The sequence below is a fragment of the Rhinatrema bivittatum genome, chromosome 2 (genome assembly GCF_901001135.1).
Source record: "Rhinatrema bivittatum chromosome 2, aRhiBiv1.1, whole genome shotgun sequence".
NCBI lineage: Eukaryota > Metazoa > Chordata > Amphibia > Gymnophiona > Rhinatrematidae > Rhinatrema > Rhinatrema bivittatum.
This window is the reverse complement of record NC_042616.1, coordinates 408923661-408943615: the sequence shown is the minus strand read 5'-3', so window position 1 is coordinate 408943615 and position 19955 is coordinate 408923661. Positions and strand designations below refer to the sequence as shown.

At 42.1% G+C, this 19955-nt stretch overlaps 1 protein-coding gene and 1 long non-coding RNA gene across 3 annotated transcripts in view; one reads left to right on the top strand and one right to left on the bottom strand.

The window, feature by feature from the left end:
- The first annotated feature begins 118 nt into the window (after nucleotides 1-118).
- On the top strand, nucleotides 119-4288 carry LOC115086147. Its single transcript, XR_003855110.1, has 4 exons — nucleotides 119-270; nucleotides 1832-1928; nucleotides 3076-3235; nucleotides 4233-4288. It is a non-coding gene; the product is annotated as an uncharacterized LOC115086147 (long non-coding RNA).
- A 12124-nt stretch (nucleotides 4289-16412) lies between these two features.
- Nucleotides 16413-19955, bottom strand: part of CACNG2 (calcium voltage-gated channel auxiliary subunit gamma 2) — a 427968-nt gene continuing 424425 nt past the window's right edge. For both annotated transcript variants that reach the window (XM_029590086.1, XM_029590085.1), the window contains 2 exons: nucleotides 17822-17962; nucleotides 16413-17007 (listed from right to left, as the gene is read on the bottom strand). In XM_029590086.1, the coding sequence (XP_029445946.1) occupies nucleotides 16472-17007; nucleotides 17822-17962 (677 nt within the window). In that variant the 3' untranslated portion in view covers nucleotides 16413-16471. The remainder of the gene's footprint in view (nucleotides 17008-17821; nucleotides 17963-19955) is intronic.

The window sequence follows — 19955 nt, the reverse complement described above, 5'->3', positions numbered from 1 at the left end:
ACAGAAGCAACAGAGTGAAACAGAAAACAGGAGGAGGAGGAGAAAAGGGGGGAGGGGAAAAAAGGGGTGGGGCGTGGGGGTGGGAAGAGACATAAAAGGACCGCAGGAGAAAAATAAAGGGAAAATCCGGACAGAAAGGGGGGGGAAGGCAAAATCGTTTGCAGAGGGAAAGAAAATGACAGAAATCAAAAACAGGAAGGATAAATGCGTTGGCAGTAATAATAATGCGTCCACTCCCCTTCGCGTGATGCTTTATAAAATACACAGAAGGTAAAAATAGTGATGGAAACAGAATGGACAACATTTTCGAAAGATCATGCAGAAGTTACGTGCCTAAAACCTGCACTTAGCCATTTGTCGGCATTAGTTGTCATCCAAATTTTCAGACAATCCCACTTGTGTGTGTCTAAGTAGACACCCAACTCTGCACCTCCAAAGGGGGTGGTCTGGAGGCCCAGTTGCAAGTTAAATGCCCAAATATAATTTTCAAAGGCGTGACAATCTAAGGGGGTTATTTTCTAACCCTATCACTAGAGGAAAGGGACTTTTCGCGTGCGATAACTAGATCGGGGTGGCGTCAGCACCGGAGGAGGAGGAGTCAGGGCGTCGTCGGGGCGGACGCTGTGGAAACTTCGCTGGCGGCGATAAGGTAAGACCCTCTTATCGCTGCCAGTAGCGCGCCCAATAGCGCCACCTTTCAGGGTGGCACCTTTCAGGCAGGTCGATACAGTAAAGTGTGCTCCGTCGGAGCGCACTGTCAGCCTGCTCTGGACGCGTGTTTTCCCTTACCCCTTATTCAGTAAGGGGAGGAAAACACGCGGCCCACCCGCGGCACCTAATAGCGCCCTCAACATGCAAATGCATGTTGATGGCCCTATTAGGTATGCGCGCGGGATCCAGTAAGTAAAATGTGCAGCCAAGCCGCACATTTTACTCTAAGAAATTAGCGCCGACCCAAAGGTAGGCGCTAATTTCTTCCGGCGCCAGGAAAGTGCACAGAAAAGCAGTAAAAACTGCTTTTCTGTGCACCCTCCGACTTAATATCATAGCGATATTAAGTCGGAGGTCCCCAAAAGTAAAAAAAAGTTAAAAAAAAAAATTTTTGAATTCGGCCCGCGGCTGTCGGGCCGAAAACCGGACGCTCAATTTTGCCGGCGTCCGGTTTCCGAGCCCGTGGCTGTCAGCGGGCTCGAGAACCGACGCCGGCAAAATTGAGCGTCGGCTGTCAAACCCGCTGACAGCCGCCGCTCCAGGCCAAAAGGAAGCGCTAGGGACGCGCTAGTGTCCCTAGCGCCTCCTTTTCCTCGTTTGCACCGCGTCGCCTAATTTGCATACTGGATCGCTCGCACCGGGAGAGCGGGCGTTCGTCCGCTCTCCCGCGGTTTTACAGTATCGGGCTGAGGATGGCGCTATTGGGTGCGAAAGCTGGCAGCGATAACACCGCGGTGGTGCGATCGCTGCTGGCTTTCGCGGGCCCACCCCCCCGTTACCGCCGAATTCAGAGAGCTGTGCTACGTTAGAAAATCCAGCCCTAAACGTGATACCATTTACGACTCTAATCTGGCACCAAATAATAAAGCTTCTAAGTAGGAAGGCGTTCCGGCTGAGAACATTTCTATAGCTTTTTAAAATTTCTGGCACTTTAAAAAAAAAAGTGTTTGCATTGTTTAACAGTACAGGCTTTCAAAGATGTATTTGAATTCCTCAAAATGTCATATTAATTGATTTCAACCTTGGCCTCTGCTATGACAATTTGGTATTATAAATATTTTTGCATTATGTACTCTCCTCTTTTCGTAGCAGTCGTTTTTTGTTTTTTTTTTTTGTACAGATCCTAATTAGTTTGTAAAATTAATGGTTCCATGTCACTTCTCCCAGACCTTGGATGTGCAGGAATAAGAATATATGGATGATCTTTCTGCTCCCAGGTAGAGAACTCTCTGTCTCAGCGAGAGAAATAATTGGCTTTAAAATCTGACAGTTATTTCCAAAATGTAGGAATAATTGCACTGCGTATGTAATGATTTTTATTTATGAATGCATTGTACAATAAATGTGTTATTCTGAGGTGCTGTGGTGTTAGGCAGAGCGGCCAGATTCCGGCCTCTGGACCCTTTTTTGTAAGGTAAGGTACACATTCATGATTTTCAATGCATCATTTTCTTTCTTGAGGCATCTTTTTTCATTGTCCTCTTTGCAAAATTGATCATTTTTTAGATCTATTTTGAGCAAGTTAGGCTTACTATCAAACATACCATTATTTCTGGTAACTTCAGTAGTTACTGTATATCTTAAATGGGATTGGTAGTAGCTGAAGTTTTACATTTTGCTTTAAATACAGACCAGATTTGAGTAAAATATTTTCTGCTGAATTGCCTAATACTGAGACTCCTTAAAAAAATAAGTCAGTGAAATGTTTGGAAATGCACCAAGTCTGCTAATTAAAAGCATGGATGCATCAGTTCATCCATTCATTTAATACATAAGAGTTGAATTTTTAATAAGCTACTCAGCAGTGAGTTAGTCAGCTACATTATTTGTTTTTGTAAAAGTGTAGTGTTGAATGTTATTTTGTGTTTATTATGTATGTTTTTCTTTGTACTCCGCAATGAACACGTGGGTATCTGTGGACTATAAAAAGAGCTAAATAAATAAATACATTATAGCTAACTAGATGTATACAAAATTTCAGCTGTAACCTAGCCAGTTAGACTGTGATAGAAACATTACCTCAACTTAGCTGACTATAATATAGCTGGTTTAAGTTCTGGTTGTTATTCGTGTGCTCAGACATAGCTGACTAGTGCTTGAAACTTCGAGTTAGCTGGCTATGTTACTTCTCATCCCAAAACATTCCCTCAGGAATGCCTACTTTTAAAGTGGCTAAATATAGCCATCTAGCAAAAACAGGCAGCTATCATATAGCCACTCCACAGGCAAATATTTTCAGGCACTTAACTCAAGCTGCTTAACTCCATGATTAGGCACCAAACAAAAGGCTTTTGAAAATGGACATCTAAGCATTTGAAAATTCCCTTCTCTTGAAAGCTTCTAAAATCTTATACATCTTAATAGGGATATTTTCAGCACCAAGACTGGATGAAAATCCACTTCACTTCCTATGCGCCTAGGAACGTTGAGGTCCTATGGTTGATAAATTACAGAAGAAGGAGAGGAAATGGGCAATGCTCGAAGAGTTGAAGGCAGCTGATTTGGGAGAGGGGAATAAAGGGAGGTGGGTATATTTTATTTTACTCCTGTATATGTATAAACTGTAGGAAGAAGGAATTGTTCATCCCTTGCATGATATAAATACTCAAGGACCAAGTAGTTCTCAACTTGGTCCTTGAGTAGCCCCTAGCCAGTCTGGTTTTCATTGTAGATATCCTGAAAAACAAAATGGCTAGAGAGCGTCCGAGGACTGGGCTGAGAACCACTGACATAGCATATCCTGTCTTATGACAGGCACATAACATTACATACTTTGTAAGGGCCAAAAAATTAGCATTCAAAAAATACAAAATATTATATAAAGAAAAACACAGGAAAGAGTATCTAGTTAAGCTGAAAGGAAAAGAAATCAGAATGGCCAAAGCACGAACGGAGGAAAAGATAGCGAAAGGAGCAAATTGAGGTGGCAAAACTTTCCTCAGGTATCTCAGTAAAAGAAGGAAGACCAGAAATGTTATAGAGAGGAGATGAGGAGCAATGTGTGGAGAAAGATGAGGGGAAAAAAGCAGAAATCCGGGGTTGGAGAAAGACCGCTGACGGTTGTCAAGGGTACATATGAGAGCAGAGTAAATTTGATACCATTTATGGAGAAGAGTATCAGTGTGCAACTGGCAAAACTGAATGTGGATAATGCCATGGGGCCAGATGGGATGTACCCCAGGATACTAAGGGATCTCACAGATGTCCTGGCAGGTCCACTGAAGGATCTGTTCAATAGATCTCTGGAGCTGGATGTGATCTTGCAGGACTAGAGAAAGGTGGATGTAGTCCCTCTTCAGAAAAGTGGTAACAGAGAGGAGGTTGGAAACTGCAGGCCAGTCACCCTTTCATTGATGCTGGGAACATTGATGGAGACTCTTCTGAAGGAAAGGATAATGGGCTAAGGCAGCATGGTTTTGCCACAGGAGAGCATATTAAATTAATCTCACTGATTTCTTTGGTTAAGTGGCTAGAGAATTGGATCCGGGACATGTGCTGAATGTGGTTTGCTTGGATTTCAGCAAAACCTTTGATGCTGTCCCACATGGAACTCCATCCCCTCAAATCTCAGAACAGAACCATGCATCTCAACCTTCAAAAAAAGACTAAAGACCTGGATATTCATACAAGCTTTCCCGGACACCAACATGGTCAACTAATCTCCAACTACACCTTGATTAACCATATCTTCTATCGTTTACCTGTGTGAATTAATCCTGTCCTTTCTCTTCCTTCTCAGCCAAGTTCTTATCACCCTGTTATATGTAACTGCCTTTTCAGCACCATTGTTATAGTTATGTTTACTATGCACCCCTGTTTTATGTGAACCAGCATGATGTGACTGTTGTCTCGAATGCCGGTATATAAAAATTTGAAATAAATAAATAAATAAATAAATAAATAAATAAATAGACAGAATGCATTAATAAACTGAATAGCCTGGGGGCAGGTCTTGAAGTAGTAGCCTGGAGTAGAAACTGGTTCAGTGACAGAAGACAGACGGTAATGGGAATTTGCTCTGAGAAGAGGTGGGTGATAAGTGGAGTGCCTCAGGGTTCTGCTCTGTCCAATACCTTTATTAGTGATATTGCAGAAGAGTTAGAGGGAAAAGTTTGCTTTTTTGTGGATGACATTAAAATCTGCAACAGAGTAGACACCACGGAAGGAGTAGACAGAATGAAAAATGATCTAAGAAAACTTCATGAGTGGTCTAATACTTGGCAGTTAGGATTCAATGCCAAAAAGTGCAACATCATGAACTTGGGGTGCAGAAATCAATGGAAATGTTATGTAATAGGTGGTGAACAGCTGATGTGCACTGACCAGGAGAGGGACCTTGGTCAGATGGTCTCAAGGAAGTGAAACAGTGTGATAAGGTGGTGGCCAGATCCAGAGGGATGTTTGGATGTATAGAGAGAGGTGATAATTTCTCTTTACAGGTCATTGGTGAGGCCTCAACTGGAGGATTATGTTCAGAAAGCATATAGAGAGGCTAGAGACTGTCTAGAGAAGGGCAACCAAAATAGTGCTATCATGGACTGGCAGGCTGGAGTCAGAGAGCACTCACAGAGGTGGTACAGGGCTGAGGTCAGGACAATAGCTGGTCTTCTGCCTAATCAACCCCCTCCCTCACAGGTTGAGCCCTTGGGTTCTGGGGACTGGTAGAACTTGTCTTATGTGGAGCATCAGGGTGGCAAAGCAAGGTAGGCTGGATGAGGCCTATTTGAATCCAAGGCACCAGTGCAGGGCAGGCTGGATGAGGCAGGATTGGCTGGACAAAAGGCTGGGTACAGAGCATGGGCTGGAGCTAAATACAGGCTGAGATTTGGACACAGATCACAGACAAGAACAGGACTAGACAGTGATCGAACAAGGACAAGACTGAACAAGGACTGGACAAGGACAGAACTGAAGTAGACAGGTAACAAGGAACATGAAAGCTCAACAGGGCACGAGACTGGGCAAGGTAATCCTAGTAGGCCCAGAGGCCAAAAGGTAAGCCAGAAAAGCTCAGAAAGGCACAGAGCACGGCAGGGAGTCCTGAGAGACTGCAGAGCAAAGCCAGAAGGCCTGAAAGGGACCACAGCAAGGCAAGGGGCCAAGAGAGGCCACAAGGTGAGGCAGAATAGCAAGAAGCGAGGCCAGGTGAGAGAGCTGAGGTGACTCAATGAAGAGGCACCGAGACATTGAGCAGGCTGGGTTAAGTAGGGCTGAGACTTGGGTGTAGTAGCATCAGTGAGGAGATAACTGCCAAGGTAGTGAGGAAAGCTCACTGAGGACTCCTGGTGGAGGGAAGGGTGCACAGCAGGTGGAACCTTGGCATGGGGAGATTGCTTAGCAGGCGAAACGGTGATAGGTGCAAAATTTGTACCAAAAGCCCTGAGATTAAACTGAAGGAACTTAAAATGTATACTCTAGAAGAGAGATGAGACGAGGGTGATATGATACTGTCATTTAAATACCTGAAAGGTATCAATGCGTAGGAAGTTGAGCTTTTTCAATGGAAAGGAAACTGGAGAACTAGGGATCACAATATGAAGCTCCAAGGAGATACATTCAGGAACAAGGAGGTGATGACAAGGACTGTGACAGACTTCAAAAAAGCACGAGATAATCACAGAGGATCCCTAGTGGCAAGAGAATGGTAACGAAGGCACTGGCGACTTTTACCGAGTGACAGTTGCAGAGCAGGGCAGCAGTGATAATGGCAGCATGATGCTTCCTGAAAGGCATGGGGAAACCTGCACAGAGTGGTAGTTGCCAACCTAAAGGAGAAACAATAAGAACATAAAATATGTCATACTGGGTCAAACCAAGGGCCATCAAGCCCAGTATCCTGTTTCCAAAAGTGGCCAATCCAGGTCACAAGTACCTGGCAGAATCCCAAGGGGTAGATAGATCCCAAGCTGCTTATCCCAAGAATAAGCAGTGGATTTCTGCAACTCTACCTTAATAATTGTTTATGGACCTTTTTCACAGGAACCTGGCCTTTTTTGGGACTGGGGGGGGGGGGGATTGAGTTGGGATTGGGGGTTGGGAATTTGATCTACTTTGGGTAGATGCGCATAAAATCACTGCTAGGCAGACTAGATGGGCCTTTTTGGTCTCTATTTGCAGTCATTTAGTAGATTACTATGATAAACATTTGAATTGCTTTTTTTTTTTTTTTTGCACTGTTAAAGCACAGTCCCAAGCGTTGTGCATAATATGGCCTGCCCGAAACAGTCCCTCCCTCCCGCGGCCTAAAATGGGGGAGGCCAGGAAGGAGCGACAGAAGGTAGGATAGGAAAATGGTATCCAGGATCACATCAGGGTTTTCTCAGCGCCCCAGCATGCTGTTGGCAGTGCTCTTCATTAGCAACATCTGCTTCCTTTCCCAGCGCCACAGAGCGGTGTTAGGTAATGCTGTGTTTGCTGGAGGTGTCATTGCCTCATAATCAGAAAAAGCCCTGTCATTTATCTGCTTAGCATGGTGCGAGCGAGCCCTGCGCTGCTAGACATGCTGTCCCTCATAACCTGGACCTGCGCCATCCCCTCCCCCCCACCCCCACCCCCACCCAAGCTGGGTGTGTAGGGCTGCAGTGCAGTTAAAGATATCCTGCTCTGAACGGGAGAGAGGGAGGGGGGTGGGGGGAAGGAAAGGGGAGGAAAACGAGCGAAGGAGTAACAGGGAAGCAAAAATGGGTAGAGGAGAAGATGAAAAAAGAAGGGAAGAGGGTGAAAGAGAAAGAGACAGAATGCAAACTGTTTAGATAAGAAATGAGTGACTGAGGAATGGTAGAATTTTAATTAAAGTATTCAGTATTGACTGCGGAGAGATGCAGCTAAGTCAGGGAGTGGGAGAGAGAGCTGCAGTGATATTAATACCGAGTGGCTAATACATCAGTGTCATCCTGGCAGAGGCAACCTGGGGGCTTAACCCTCCACCTCCCAGCTTCAGAAGCAAAGCCCGTACCAGTGGACCTACTTGGGAACCCTGGGCTGCAGAAAGCACGCGGTTTTCAGATATTCTGAAATTCCAAGTCCAGCCACACACTTGGGACAAATGAAGGAGATGATGAGCAGGCATGCTTGGAGAGAGAGAGAGAGAGAGAGACCACAGAAAGGACTGAGGGATCATCAGCTGCATGGCTAAGGATGGGGGGAGGGTAGCCTGAAAGGTGTACTCTGGCCCGTTGCCAGGCCAGCCTCCATCCCGGGGCCAGGCCAGAGGAAAGGAGGTTCTCCCTAGGATGATGGGGCTAGCCAGAGTCCCCCTTGGGCATTGTGGCTGCAATGTTGTAATTGTGGAAGGGCTCCTGCTGTTGCTGTAGTGACAGTGGTGGCATGGAACGCTGGCGCCTCCTGGGCCCTGGCATCCTAGGCAGACACCCGTCTTGCCCACTCCTTCTGACAGCCCTGGGTGTAGCCCAAGTTATTTTTATCTCACTTACACAAAACAAAAAAATGCTGAATGGGTATAAATTGCTTATTTATGTAGAGGTTTACACAATGGAGGGCTGATTTACCATATATTGCGGTCACAAAAAAAAAATCTAGCAGTCTATACTTGTATCTGATCTTAATTGTATCTGATGATCTTAAGAGGGCCAAACAGGTGAATAAAGCCATGGTAAAATCCAGAAAGATGCTTGGCTGCATAGGGAGAGGCATGATCAGCAGAAATAGAGAGGTGATACTGCCCCTGCATAGGTACCTGGTGAGACCTCACTTGGAATACTATGTACAGTTCTGGACACCACACCTTCAAAAAGATATAAATTCATTCCAGAGGGTGGCTACTAAAATGGTCAGTGGTCTTTGTTCTAGAGCATACGGGGATAGACTTAAAGATCTAAATATGAACACCCTAGAGGAAAGGCGAGATAGGGGAGATATGACAGAGACATTCAGATATCTCAAAGGTTTCCTTGCACAGGAGGTGAACCTCTTTCAATAAAAAGGAGGTTCTAGAACAAGGGGGGCCATACGATGAGGTTGAAAGGGGACTCAGGAGTAATCTTAGGAAAAATGTCTTCACAGAGATGGTGATGGCTGCATGGGACAGCCTCCTAGTGGAGTGGTGGAGACAAAAACAGCATCTGAATTCAAGAAAGCATGGGATAAATACAAGGGATCCCTAAGGAAGTGATGGGACTTATAATGCTAAATTAATTGGATGGATGGGCAGATTAGATGGGCCATACAGTCCTTTTCTACTGTCATGGTTCTATGTTTCTATAATATTATAGAATGAGTGGGTATAAATAACATTGAGCCTGCTTTACTAAAGTTTTCCTCCCATGCTGTGTCTATGGGAAAAAAGCTTAGTGAATCAGTACCATGGTTCCCTGCATCTCCTGAAGTGACATGATGATATGACCTAGTTGATGAGCACCTTTTTGGGAATGTAGGGAGAAGCCAGTCACCCTAAAAAGGAGCTTGCAATTGAACCAAATTCTGCAGGCCTGAGCAGCACAAGATGGAAGTCAAGCCACGTGATGGCCCCTGCAGTTTTAATGCCTGTGAGGAAAAATAAGCTGCTATTGTTCATATCGAGCATCTATCTTCACCCTACAATTTTGCTGGTACTGTCAGACACAAACTTGCTGAGCTTGTGGCCTTAACAAACTTTGGATCTGGCTATTAGGTTCAGTATTGATCGACATATGGCTTCTGGCTCTTGCCAGCATCTCTGTGAGAATATGCTTATACGTACCAGCTAAGATGAATGCACATGGAAAGCCCACCAGTCCTTTGCCAGTGGATTGTGAGAACATCCAATCGATATTAACTTTTGGATCATATGCAGATGCACATATATGAAGTCCTGAGAAAGGAAACATTTTGGGACCTACCGCAACGTACTACAGCACCGCACTGCTTGCTGTCTTCACGTATACTTCACAGTCATGAACCTTGCCCCTGAAACTTTTCACGAAGCTCAAGACTGGGCTCCCTGTTCAGCCCAGCCCTGCTCCATTAACTGTTGAGTAACTCTCCAGTCTCACGCTTGCCTAATGCCCTGGCAAGTTAAGCCCACGCTGCTGTTCCCTGCTGGCATGGTTTATAGAGGTGTCTGAAAATTCGGACTTTGCTTCCCCAAGACAGTGGTTTTCACCCATCATTTGTCTGCCAGGGGTCCGACTGGCTACCCTCTGTGCCAAGACAGGACCCTGATTTTCCAGAAGGACAACCTGACTGCAGTGGAATCGGCATAAGATCACTAGTGAAATGAAGATGGGTAGTATATTGGCATTGCATTTGAGAAAGCTGGCTTTGACCTGAATGCAAGGGCTTTCATAACCTTTGTAACAAGACTGCTTTGCTCTGTTAAACCACAAACCTAAAACAATATCTTATCATATATATAAAGCCATTGTATATTTTATGCTGCTGCAATAAAACTTATCTACCTCAAGAAAAGTGTAGGCATTCTGCTCTCTTTACATGAACTTGGATCTTATTTTATCTGATTTAAATGTCAGATAAACCATGCAAGATTAATTATCCCTTACAGGCACCAGTGAAGCTTGGGAGTGTTGGCAGCAGAGAAATAGGAAAGAAATAGTACATTGTGCAAACACAGCTCCTCCAGAATCTTCTCATCTCACGGGTGACATCCTCAGTATAAGAAATGCATCATTTGCCTCCATAAAATTTCAGTGTCATCATCATCATCACCATCACAAATATTAAGGTTTTTCCAATAAATTGCTGACATTTCAATTGTAAACTCACCCTCATTTGGAATTCACCATGTTGAAAGGTCTGCAGAGGATTTACAGGGTTAATGTTTGGAATAAACCATACAAAGGGTGTAATGTATGTTAATATTTCAGTGCTTAGTCAGAAACATGATTAAGGTCCATATTCAACCATGAGGAATCTGGCAAGATAGCCAGATAAACTTGTCCAGCTAATTTGTATCAGATACTCAGTGGCACGGGAGCACTGCTGAATATACCTGGCTGTTTGATAGTTAGCCAGATAGCCTTGCTCTACTTCGCAGTGCCCCTGACTTAACCAGATACGTTTATAGCTGGCTAGCAATTTAGCCAGATAAATCAGGGGCAGTTAAATGAGTGGGAAATTCGAACACTCAGGGTTTGTCCGGCCAAGTCACAACTTAGCCGGACAAAAACCCTTTGAATAAGCACTTGGATTATGTCCACACCATGGTACAGTTTATTTTAATACGGCATCAATGTGTTGCCATAGAACTTCTTTGTGATGTCATAATATGTCCCTAAAACTGCCTTGCTATTGGTCAGCAATTCGGCAAACAAATTAGAGCTCAAGGGGACACAACATACTTTTGCATAGGAAGTCAGATGTGGATTTGACCACTTTGTGTAGGGTGGAACATTTTTTCTTCGCACCACCTCAAACATTCTGTAGTTATCTGGGATGGTTTTTATGTTATTATTGTGACATTGACCTTCTTGAGAATTCTACACATAAATCAGGACACTGTTCATATAATGAGCGAAAATAAAGTGGAGGTACGTAATGGAAGGCGGAGGAAGGGAGAATCAGGAGCCAATTCAGGGCAACATGTCATTTCAAGGACTGCTGACTCCTATCAGGACAAAAGGTCCCATGGGAAGTAAGTAAGAGCTGATATAATGAAGCTATCAGATCTCTTTTCCTACATTTTACAGTATGGTCTCATAAAACAAATGCATATTCCCTTCTTATAGCAATAAGCCACTGGTGTCCTTATATAGGATAGATGGGCTCCTATAAAATATTTTGCCCTACACTTCCAGGCGGTATAAACCTGTTGCTCGTTCTTATCTCCCTTGGGGGGAGAGTGTGTGTGTGTGCGTGTGTGAGTGCAGAAGGGGGTGGAGAGTGGAGAGGAAGGCATAGCTTTCCCTTGCACGCAGCAATGGCAGGCACTATTCTTAGCATGAAAATATGGAGAGATGTAAATAAACGTGGTAGACATCAGATTCCACTTACCCGTTCTGTCAACCAAATCCTTAGGGCATAGTGCAGATGTTTCCTCTGGTTGGTCAGTCATGATGAAAATGTGCTTTCCCTCCAGGCTCACATTGTGAGATGTGTGCTGTAGGCGTAGGAGCACTCTCTTAACTTTTGTCCCTCACTGTCGTAGTCACTCAAAGCCATTAACGGGAATAGTTTAGCTCTCTTTCATCCACACACTGGGAGAAGAGTCCACAAAGAGAGTTTCCTTATAGCCTTTGAAGGACTGACTGACACTTCTTGTTTCTTTTCTGATGAAAGGTCTCTAGAACTTGAAAAGAAAATGGCAGTAGACTCTACCCCCCGCCTCAGTGAGTGCCCACAGTAAAGATGCCTAAAATTAAGCCGAGCTCTTACTGCTATGTTCCAGGACAAAGATCTAAAGGAAATGTCCATAACTGTAAACAGATAATAGAGCAGGTTTTATAGTACACTGAGGGACTATGATAACTTCAAAAACATTCATGCATTCACTTTAAGGTGGAGAGCCTGGCAGCACTTCTCTGTTGCTTAAGATTGCTTGAAAACTAACAAAGGGGAAAAGGAAAAAACAGAAAACCGACAGTGCTGCTGCTATGGCCCAGTTACAGAATGGTTAACTAAGGCCCAATTAAGTAAGCTGACACGTCTAAGATTAATAAACGGGAAGTAAGTGGAAGTGACAAAATCACATCTCACAGATACTCCTGCTTTATTAGGTCAAAATTCCATTTAATAGACCACATCTCCTCTTCATATAAACCGTACAAAACTAGGTCTGTGACTGACATAACAGATTTTTGTAAGTTACAGACCCAGTAAGATCACACCTGCCTTGATACCAGTAACTCAGTTGGATTCCCATCTCTAGTAGGCCCCAAGGCCCTCTTTGCATGCAAATGTTTATGGTAAAAAGAAAAAAAAAAAAGTTGAATGGGACAAAGGTCCATGAAAATAATAACAGAACAGTGAAACTGCTGAACTGATGCCACATACTTTGGCAAAATATAGCTGATGTACAATATGTGTAACTTTATGGAATGAAACCGGTTAGGATGGACTCAATCCTGTTGCCCCATATTCACACAGTTTGTTGATTGATTACGACCCAAATCCATTAGGTTCAGCAATTGTCTGATTGGTTACCATAGCAACGAGCTCATCCAGGGCTGCAATGCATCATCCTACTCAATGGCACCATTTATATTTCTGAACTGATTCATTTTCTTTAAAAAAAAAAAAAAAAAAATCATGATGAAGCATGTGCAACCTCCCTAAGCAGAAGATCCTTTTTTTTTGTGTCATCAAAGTTGTCTTCAGCATTTCATACCAGTACAGAACTCCCTGATCCGTTGTGAGGAACTGTCTAGTTGTAGACGAGGATGAAGAGTTTACCTTGCTTAGTTGCATAACATTGTCCCAGCATGCCCCTCTCCTTCCCATTCTATCACAGACAAGGAATCTCCATGAACAGATTACATTGCTGGGATATACAAGGCTGTCCCAGTATGCACTTCCCTTTACCACCAATCAGAAGATGAGGATGCTTCATGAAGAGATTACCTTACTGAGTTAGTCAAGGTGTATCCCAGCCTGCACATTCTTTTCCCATCCAATCAAAGATGAGAATACACAGGCTAACTCGCTCAGTTACTCAATAATCATTCCAACATTCACATCTATGTCCCAACCAGTCACAACATAATTACAGCGTACACTTTCCTTTTTTAGAATTATCTCATTTTGTGACATTATTATCATTTGCAGTATTCAAGAAACCAAATTAATTCACTTGAGCAAGGACCAAGTTATATAAAAAAATCTTTATTTCATGTACCAGGATTTTTTTTTTTTTAGTTTTCTTTTTTCTTTTTTTTAACAGTCTGAAAAAATTACAAAGTAAAGAAAAAATTGATTGTGTTTCTCTTAGACTGATTTGAGCATTGACATGAGCAAAAAAAACCCCTCAGAAAACACTTCCCTGTCTCTCTCTCTCTCCTTATACACACACACACAGGCGCACACACATGCAAGCACACTCACGCTTGCCTGGTTCTTCTTGTATCTGATTTTTGGCCATTTTGCCTCACAGAATGAATAATAATGCCTGAGGCCATGCCCCTAACCAGCTTTGAACGATAGGATAACAGCAAGAGCTCGAGAATCTGCAGAAAGCCTGTTTATGTTTTGATTTCAGTCCTTCCTCATCTCAGTCCTGGATTGTGTATATGATCTAAAACAGAATTGGGTGGGGGAAGAGGAGACTGGGAGAGGGGAGGAGAGGAATGAAATGTATACAAATGATCACATAACCCCAGAGTAAGCAATTCCTACTCTATTTAGGTGGAACGTACAGACAACAAGTTTTAACATTTTTCCCACTCTCTCCCTCCTAAAATGTCTCTTCGTCCATTGTGCTTCACCGATAGATTTGACTCTTTTTCTCGCTATCTCTCCCTCTTAAGAACTTTCAAATATTGGCATGGACAATAATTTGTATGGAGTCAGTCCCATTTAGTCAATCCCACATTCAGCTTTTCCACTGCCACCACTAGGGGGTGATTCTGAGCCTATGGGGGGAATGGCCAGGGTAAGAAAGGACTGAGAATTTCTGATGGGATTTTCTAAATCTTGTAGCAGCTATGAAAAGTAAGGATAGCCCATTTGGATCCCTCCGGGAAGTCCTTCCAGGATTTCATTATCCAAGGCAAGCTTGATTTCGGCTCCAAACCAGTGACAAAGTCATTGTTTCCACTGAAGAGACTCTGGCCATCCCCCACTCACCCTACTTCAATTTGGTTTGTTGACTTTTAAGGCCACAGGATTTTCCATCATAGCTGGCTCTAGAAAACTAGTTTTTCCCTAATACAGAGATTTTCATCTGTAGTGCCAACAACAAGAACATTTTCACTTCACCTCTTTTGGCTATCTTAACTTTCATCTCCCTCTCTCTTTTGCCTTGTTTCCATTTTTCTTCATCTTTTTTCTTTCACATCTTTCACTCTCCTCTCTTCTCTTTAAGAACATAAGAAAATGCCATACTGGGTCAGACCAAGGGTCCATCAAGCCCAGCATCCTGTTTCCAACAGTGGCCAATCCAGGCTATAAGAACCTGGCAAGTACCCAAAAACTAAGTCTATTCCATGCTACCGTTGCTAGTAATAGCAGTGGCTATTTTCTAAGTCAACTTAATTAATAGCAGGTAATGGACGTCTCCTCCAATAACTTATCCAATCTTTTTTTAAACCCAGCTATACTAACTGCTCTAACCACATCCTCTGGCAACAAATTCTAGAGCTTAATTGTGCGTTGAGTGAAGAAGAACTTTCTCCGATTAGTTTTAAATGTGCCACATGCTAACTTCATGGAGTGCCCCCTAGTCTTTCTATTATCCGAAAGAGTAAATAACTGATTCATATCTACCCATTCTAGACCTCTCATGATCTTAAACACCTCTATCATATCCCCCCTCAGCCATCTCTTCTCCAAGCTGAAAAGTCCTTTTGCTCATCCTTCCCAATCTCTTTCTTGCACTCCAATCCCCACCTCTGTTCCTCCCCTTCATCTAAGGTTCTGGCACCATTGCAGCTGCTTTCTCTTGTTGCTCACAGTGTGAAAGATGAAAATAGACAAGAATTTTGTGGGAAATGGTTTTCAGTCACAACCTCTAGAACATCAGTCTTCTACAGCTGAAGAAGCACACGCGTGTTTCATGAAACTCTCACCTGATTTTTTCTAGTTCACTTGCAAATGTTTGCCTTACATTGAGGGAGATGAAGGTCCATTTTTAATAACTGGCTTGATTAAAGGCTGTATTCTTGTAGCTGTGAGCATCTCTCTGGGAATGTGTTTATATGTCAATTTGTGATTTTGTGCATGTGCGTGTACATTTGTGTTTCTCTGCATATTTGCATGTAGACATGTGGCTGTGTTTGTGTGTGAATTTGTGTGTGAATATGTGTATGACTGATGGTATATATGTGTGTGTTGGTATGAGTTTGCATGTGTGTGCGTGTATATATCTATATCTATGTCTATAGATATAGATAAATATAAATATATATATATATATATATATATATATTTGTTTCTCTTTTTCTTATTCATCACAGCAGCAGCATTTCCCACCCCAATATAAGAAAACAATTTTTCACTTGTACAATTACAAATCATTTTTGCTTTGTCTCTGCCAAGCCCTGTCTTTTTGGTGTTTTATTTCCCCCAGTTTTTACAAGTTTCCCTGCTAATTGTTTTTTTTTTTGTTGTTTGTTTTCACAGTTTGAAGCTGGAAAGAAAATAAGAAAGAAAGAGTACTATCTCATCTTGCAAGTAATCCACTATATATTTACATTTATTTATAACTTTAAAAAAAATAAATAAAAAATAAAAAATTCAAACAAAAATAAACAATCCATTCTTTTCCAAACTCTTTGCAGCATTTGTAACCTTTAACCTTTTCCAATGTACAGAAGTTCATGAGCTTTCGTTTCGGTTAAAATTGAAAAGAAATACCCATCCCCTTTTTCTCTTGGTTCCCTTTTGACTTTGTTTTTATTAAATTAATTCTTAAAATAATGGTACATGGGAATTCATGCATTTTTCCATTTAATTTATTTTCTATTTTTTTATCTTTCTTTTTTGAATTTTTCTGTTTTTTCTATTTTTTTAAATTGTGTTTCTTTTTCATTTGTTCTTTGTTGTTTTCTTATCCTTAATTTGTTGGAAGGTTCCTTTTTTCTTTTTTTTTCTTCTTTTTTTTTGTCTCATCAATGGGTTCTTTTTTTTTGTTGTTGTTTTTGTTAATCACTACTCATACTGGAGTCGTTCGACGGTTGGCTGTGTTGGTGTGAAGAGAGTCCTTGTTATCTTTCTGAATACAATTGTGCACCTGGAGGAAACTGTTATCCCTGTCGGAATTGTAGGTGGCTGTGGGGGTGGTGGCCGCCTTCAGGGGGTCCCTGGTCAGTGTGTACATCGATATCTCTGTGGAAGGAAGGGTGTTGAACCCTTTGATACCAACTGGTGAGGCATCCCTGGAGTGTGAAGGCTCAGTGGATCGGGAGCTGGAGCGACTGCGTCTCTGGTAGCGATAGCGGTAGCTGGGAATGCGGGTGATGGCAGAAGACTGGAGGTAGTCCGTGGTGCGGGCACTGGCGCGAAGCTGTTTGTGCCTGTCGATAAACATGTGGACTGCCAACACTCCCACCATCTCTGCAATAATGAAGGATAGGGCTCCAAAGTAGAAAGACCAGCCATAGGAATAGCTGTTCTTTTTGGAGTCGCTCTTCGAAGGATCCCCAGCATTGGCTGATATGTACACAATGATCCCAATAATATTACTCAGACCTGGAGGGCAAGGAGATAGAGTGAGGAAAGGGGAAGAGACAAAGAAAACACAACAAATAATTAATTACTTATATACACACATACAGATTCACACACACAAATTTCAGGTTACTGATTTCATATTTGGACACCCCTGTTCATTTATCATCCATGTCAATGCATTTTGGTATGTGTAATCCTGCTTTTCCTTTCAAGAAAGGTATCAAAATTCAGTAAGATGACAATTAAAAAACCAGAACGAGACCAAATTCATGCAGATGAGTTACAATCAGTTGGCAGGCAAGGAAGCAGACTGTTAAACTAGCTCCTTAGAATGGAGAATTAGTAACTTCCTGTCCTGTGTCCATTCTTTTACCCTTTCCTCTTCTCTCAACAAAATGTTCTGTGGCAACTTTATTGAACTCAGCTCCAAGGACCTTGCTGATCCAAATTTTCTGTCTAACAGTAAAAAAAAAAAAAATACACGAGACAAGTTCCCATTTGTACCCAGCATCAACACAGTATCAACAGTTCCCCACCCAATACCACAACCTCTCTTCTATATACTGCCTTATATCTCCCACCCTGAGTTGTGCTTCTTATGTTACTCACACCTTACCCCTCCTCACAAGTTGGTGTCCAGGAAGCTTTATGACTCCACCTCTACTCCTGGACAGTTTACCTCCTAGATCCAGAGAAGCTCCCATGATTCTGGGGTACCTTCTCAACACTTTTCTTCTTTGACCAACTCTTCTCCAACCTTAGGCAACTCATGACTCCCATTCTCTCCCCAGCCTCTGTTTCCAGGGAAGCTCCTTAGCTCCTCTACTTTTACCTGCAGAGACGAAGAAGATGCCAGCGCTAAGAATGATGTTGTGTCGCGTCTTGTAGAACTCACTGGCAGCGATGCAGAGTCCACCCATGAACAGCAGGATCACACTGAGGATAGGAAAGATACTAGATGCTCTTACAGCCCCTGCAAAAGAGAGAGAGTGAGATGTGAAAAAAAATCAAATTGCACATTCACATGTGTGTACAGTATATCTATGTTTATATGAGGTTAGGTGATAAAGGTAGAGAAAGAGACTTAAGGAATTCCTTGTATGCAAAAACAATGAGGAAGAAAAAATAATACATCTGTCTTTCTCTCTGTAGCTATTTTATGACCTTAGTGGAAACAAGAGAAATTGTACAAGGTAATCATGAGTGATTTTACCATGAGTATTGTCGCAAAGGCAATGCGTTTACTGATATTTTCTTTATTTACTGCCTTTTTCATGCCTTTCTTCAGGTACATTTTAGCGAGGAAATAATTCAATAAATTCCTAACGTCAAACTTATTCAGGTGTTAGTTTACCAAATGACGATCCTCACTTCAAATGGCTGTTAAGGTCATTGGCAATTGTTAAACCTGCCACTGGCCAGTCTGCAGCCAGATATGCAAATAATAATAATAACATCTTGGATTATTTAGCCTGCCTTTTCATATAATGCTTTGGTAGGTTACAGCATGATTAGTATTTGGGTGCAATAGGTTCTTTCCCCAAAGAGCTTACAATCTAAATGGGTACCTGAGACAAAGAGAGATAAATTGCTTTGCCCATGGTCAAAAGGAGTGTGAGTGGGAGAATCAGGATATGAATCCTGGTTTCCTTGGATCACAGGCCATTGCTCTAATCAATAAGCCACTTCTTCAAACTGACACTTGTCTGATGCATTCTACAGGTATATGACATATATGCAGAGAGAATATTTTCGACAGTCTCACTGTACATGGCAATAACATATCTACATATGTTAATTAATTCAGTAATGGCTGATAACAGGAATTGTATAAGCAGAGAATGCATCTTAGGAGTTCCATACATATTTTTATGTAGGGAGTCAATTTATTCTCTGTCCATTACTAGTGAAAGTAGGCTGACAAATTATGGGTCTGTGCATCTATTCACTGCTGACTGAAAATGTGTATACAATTGGTAGGAATCTAATATATACTTTATATAATTCATATTTTTCTGTTTGATGAGGTAGAAAGGTATCAAGTACACAGAGTTCCACAAGATGGAAAGCACCTAAGGAATGGGTCAAAAAATCATGAATATAGGATGTAATAACAAGGTTTTTCCATTATTTGGGTATTTGTTATCAGATGGAGCTATAGTGATTGTGATCAGAAATCTTTATTTAAAAAGACCAAGGAAAACGTCCTACTGTTTTCTAAGTAAAGTATTTGGGGTTTTTTCAATACGTGAACCAGAGTGTGCGTAGGCTTTCTTCTGTACATTGTATTGCTCTTTAGATGCTGGGTTATGATTCCCTGGAGGATATTTTTCTCTCTTAGGTCTTACAAGCACACTTGATATCACTCACAACTAGATATGCAAATCCATCAGCTGCAGACAATTATTATTCTTTTATACAGCAGATATTTTTAAGTATAATGCACCCAGTCTAAAACAGCACCATCATTTTGGGTCAAAATAATTTGGGTTGCAAGTGCCATAATCATCTCATTTGCACAGTTTTGGAGCATGAGCTAATAGCAGTCACACAGTTTGCACAATTAGCAATGACATGAAGCTGTGGCACTCAAGTCTACAGGAAACAGCTGAACTAAAAACCAACAGCCAAATTTAACTTCAATATTATGAATTACTTCTACAATTCTACCTGAAATGAAGGCGATATAACACTGGAAAATCGTTAGGTTTAAAAAAAGTCTAACATAAATCAGATATCACATGTATTGACTGAAAATAACATCCACAAAAATTTCTGACGGAACACTTAATGGATCTAGAAGCTATTATAGTATATCTAAATGTATAAAACGGTGATCCTAGGCACAAGGGCCAAAGGGAATGTCTGTCACTACTACTGCCCGCAGTGCATCATAGACCCTTCTGTGGTGTGCATATGTGTGGAGAATTTATTCATCAGAGAAGTATCATCTGCTGTAGGACTAA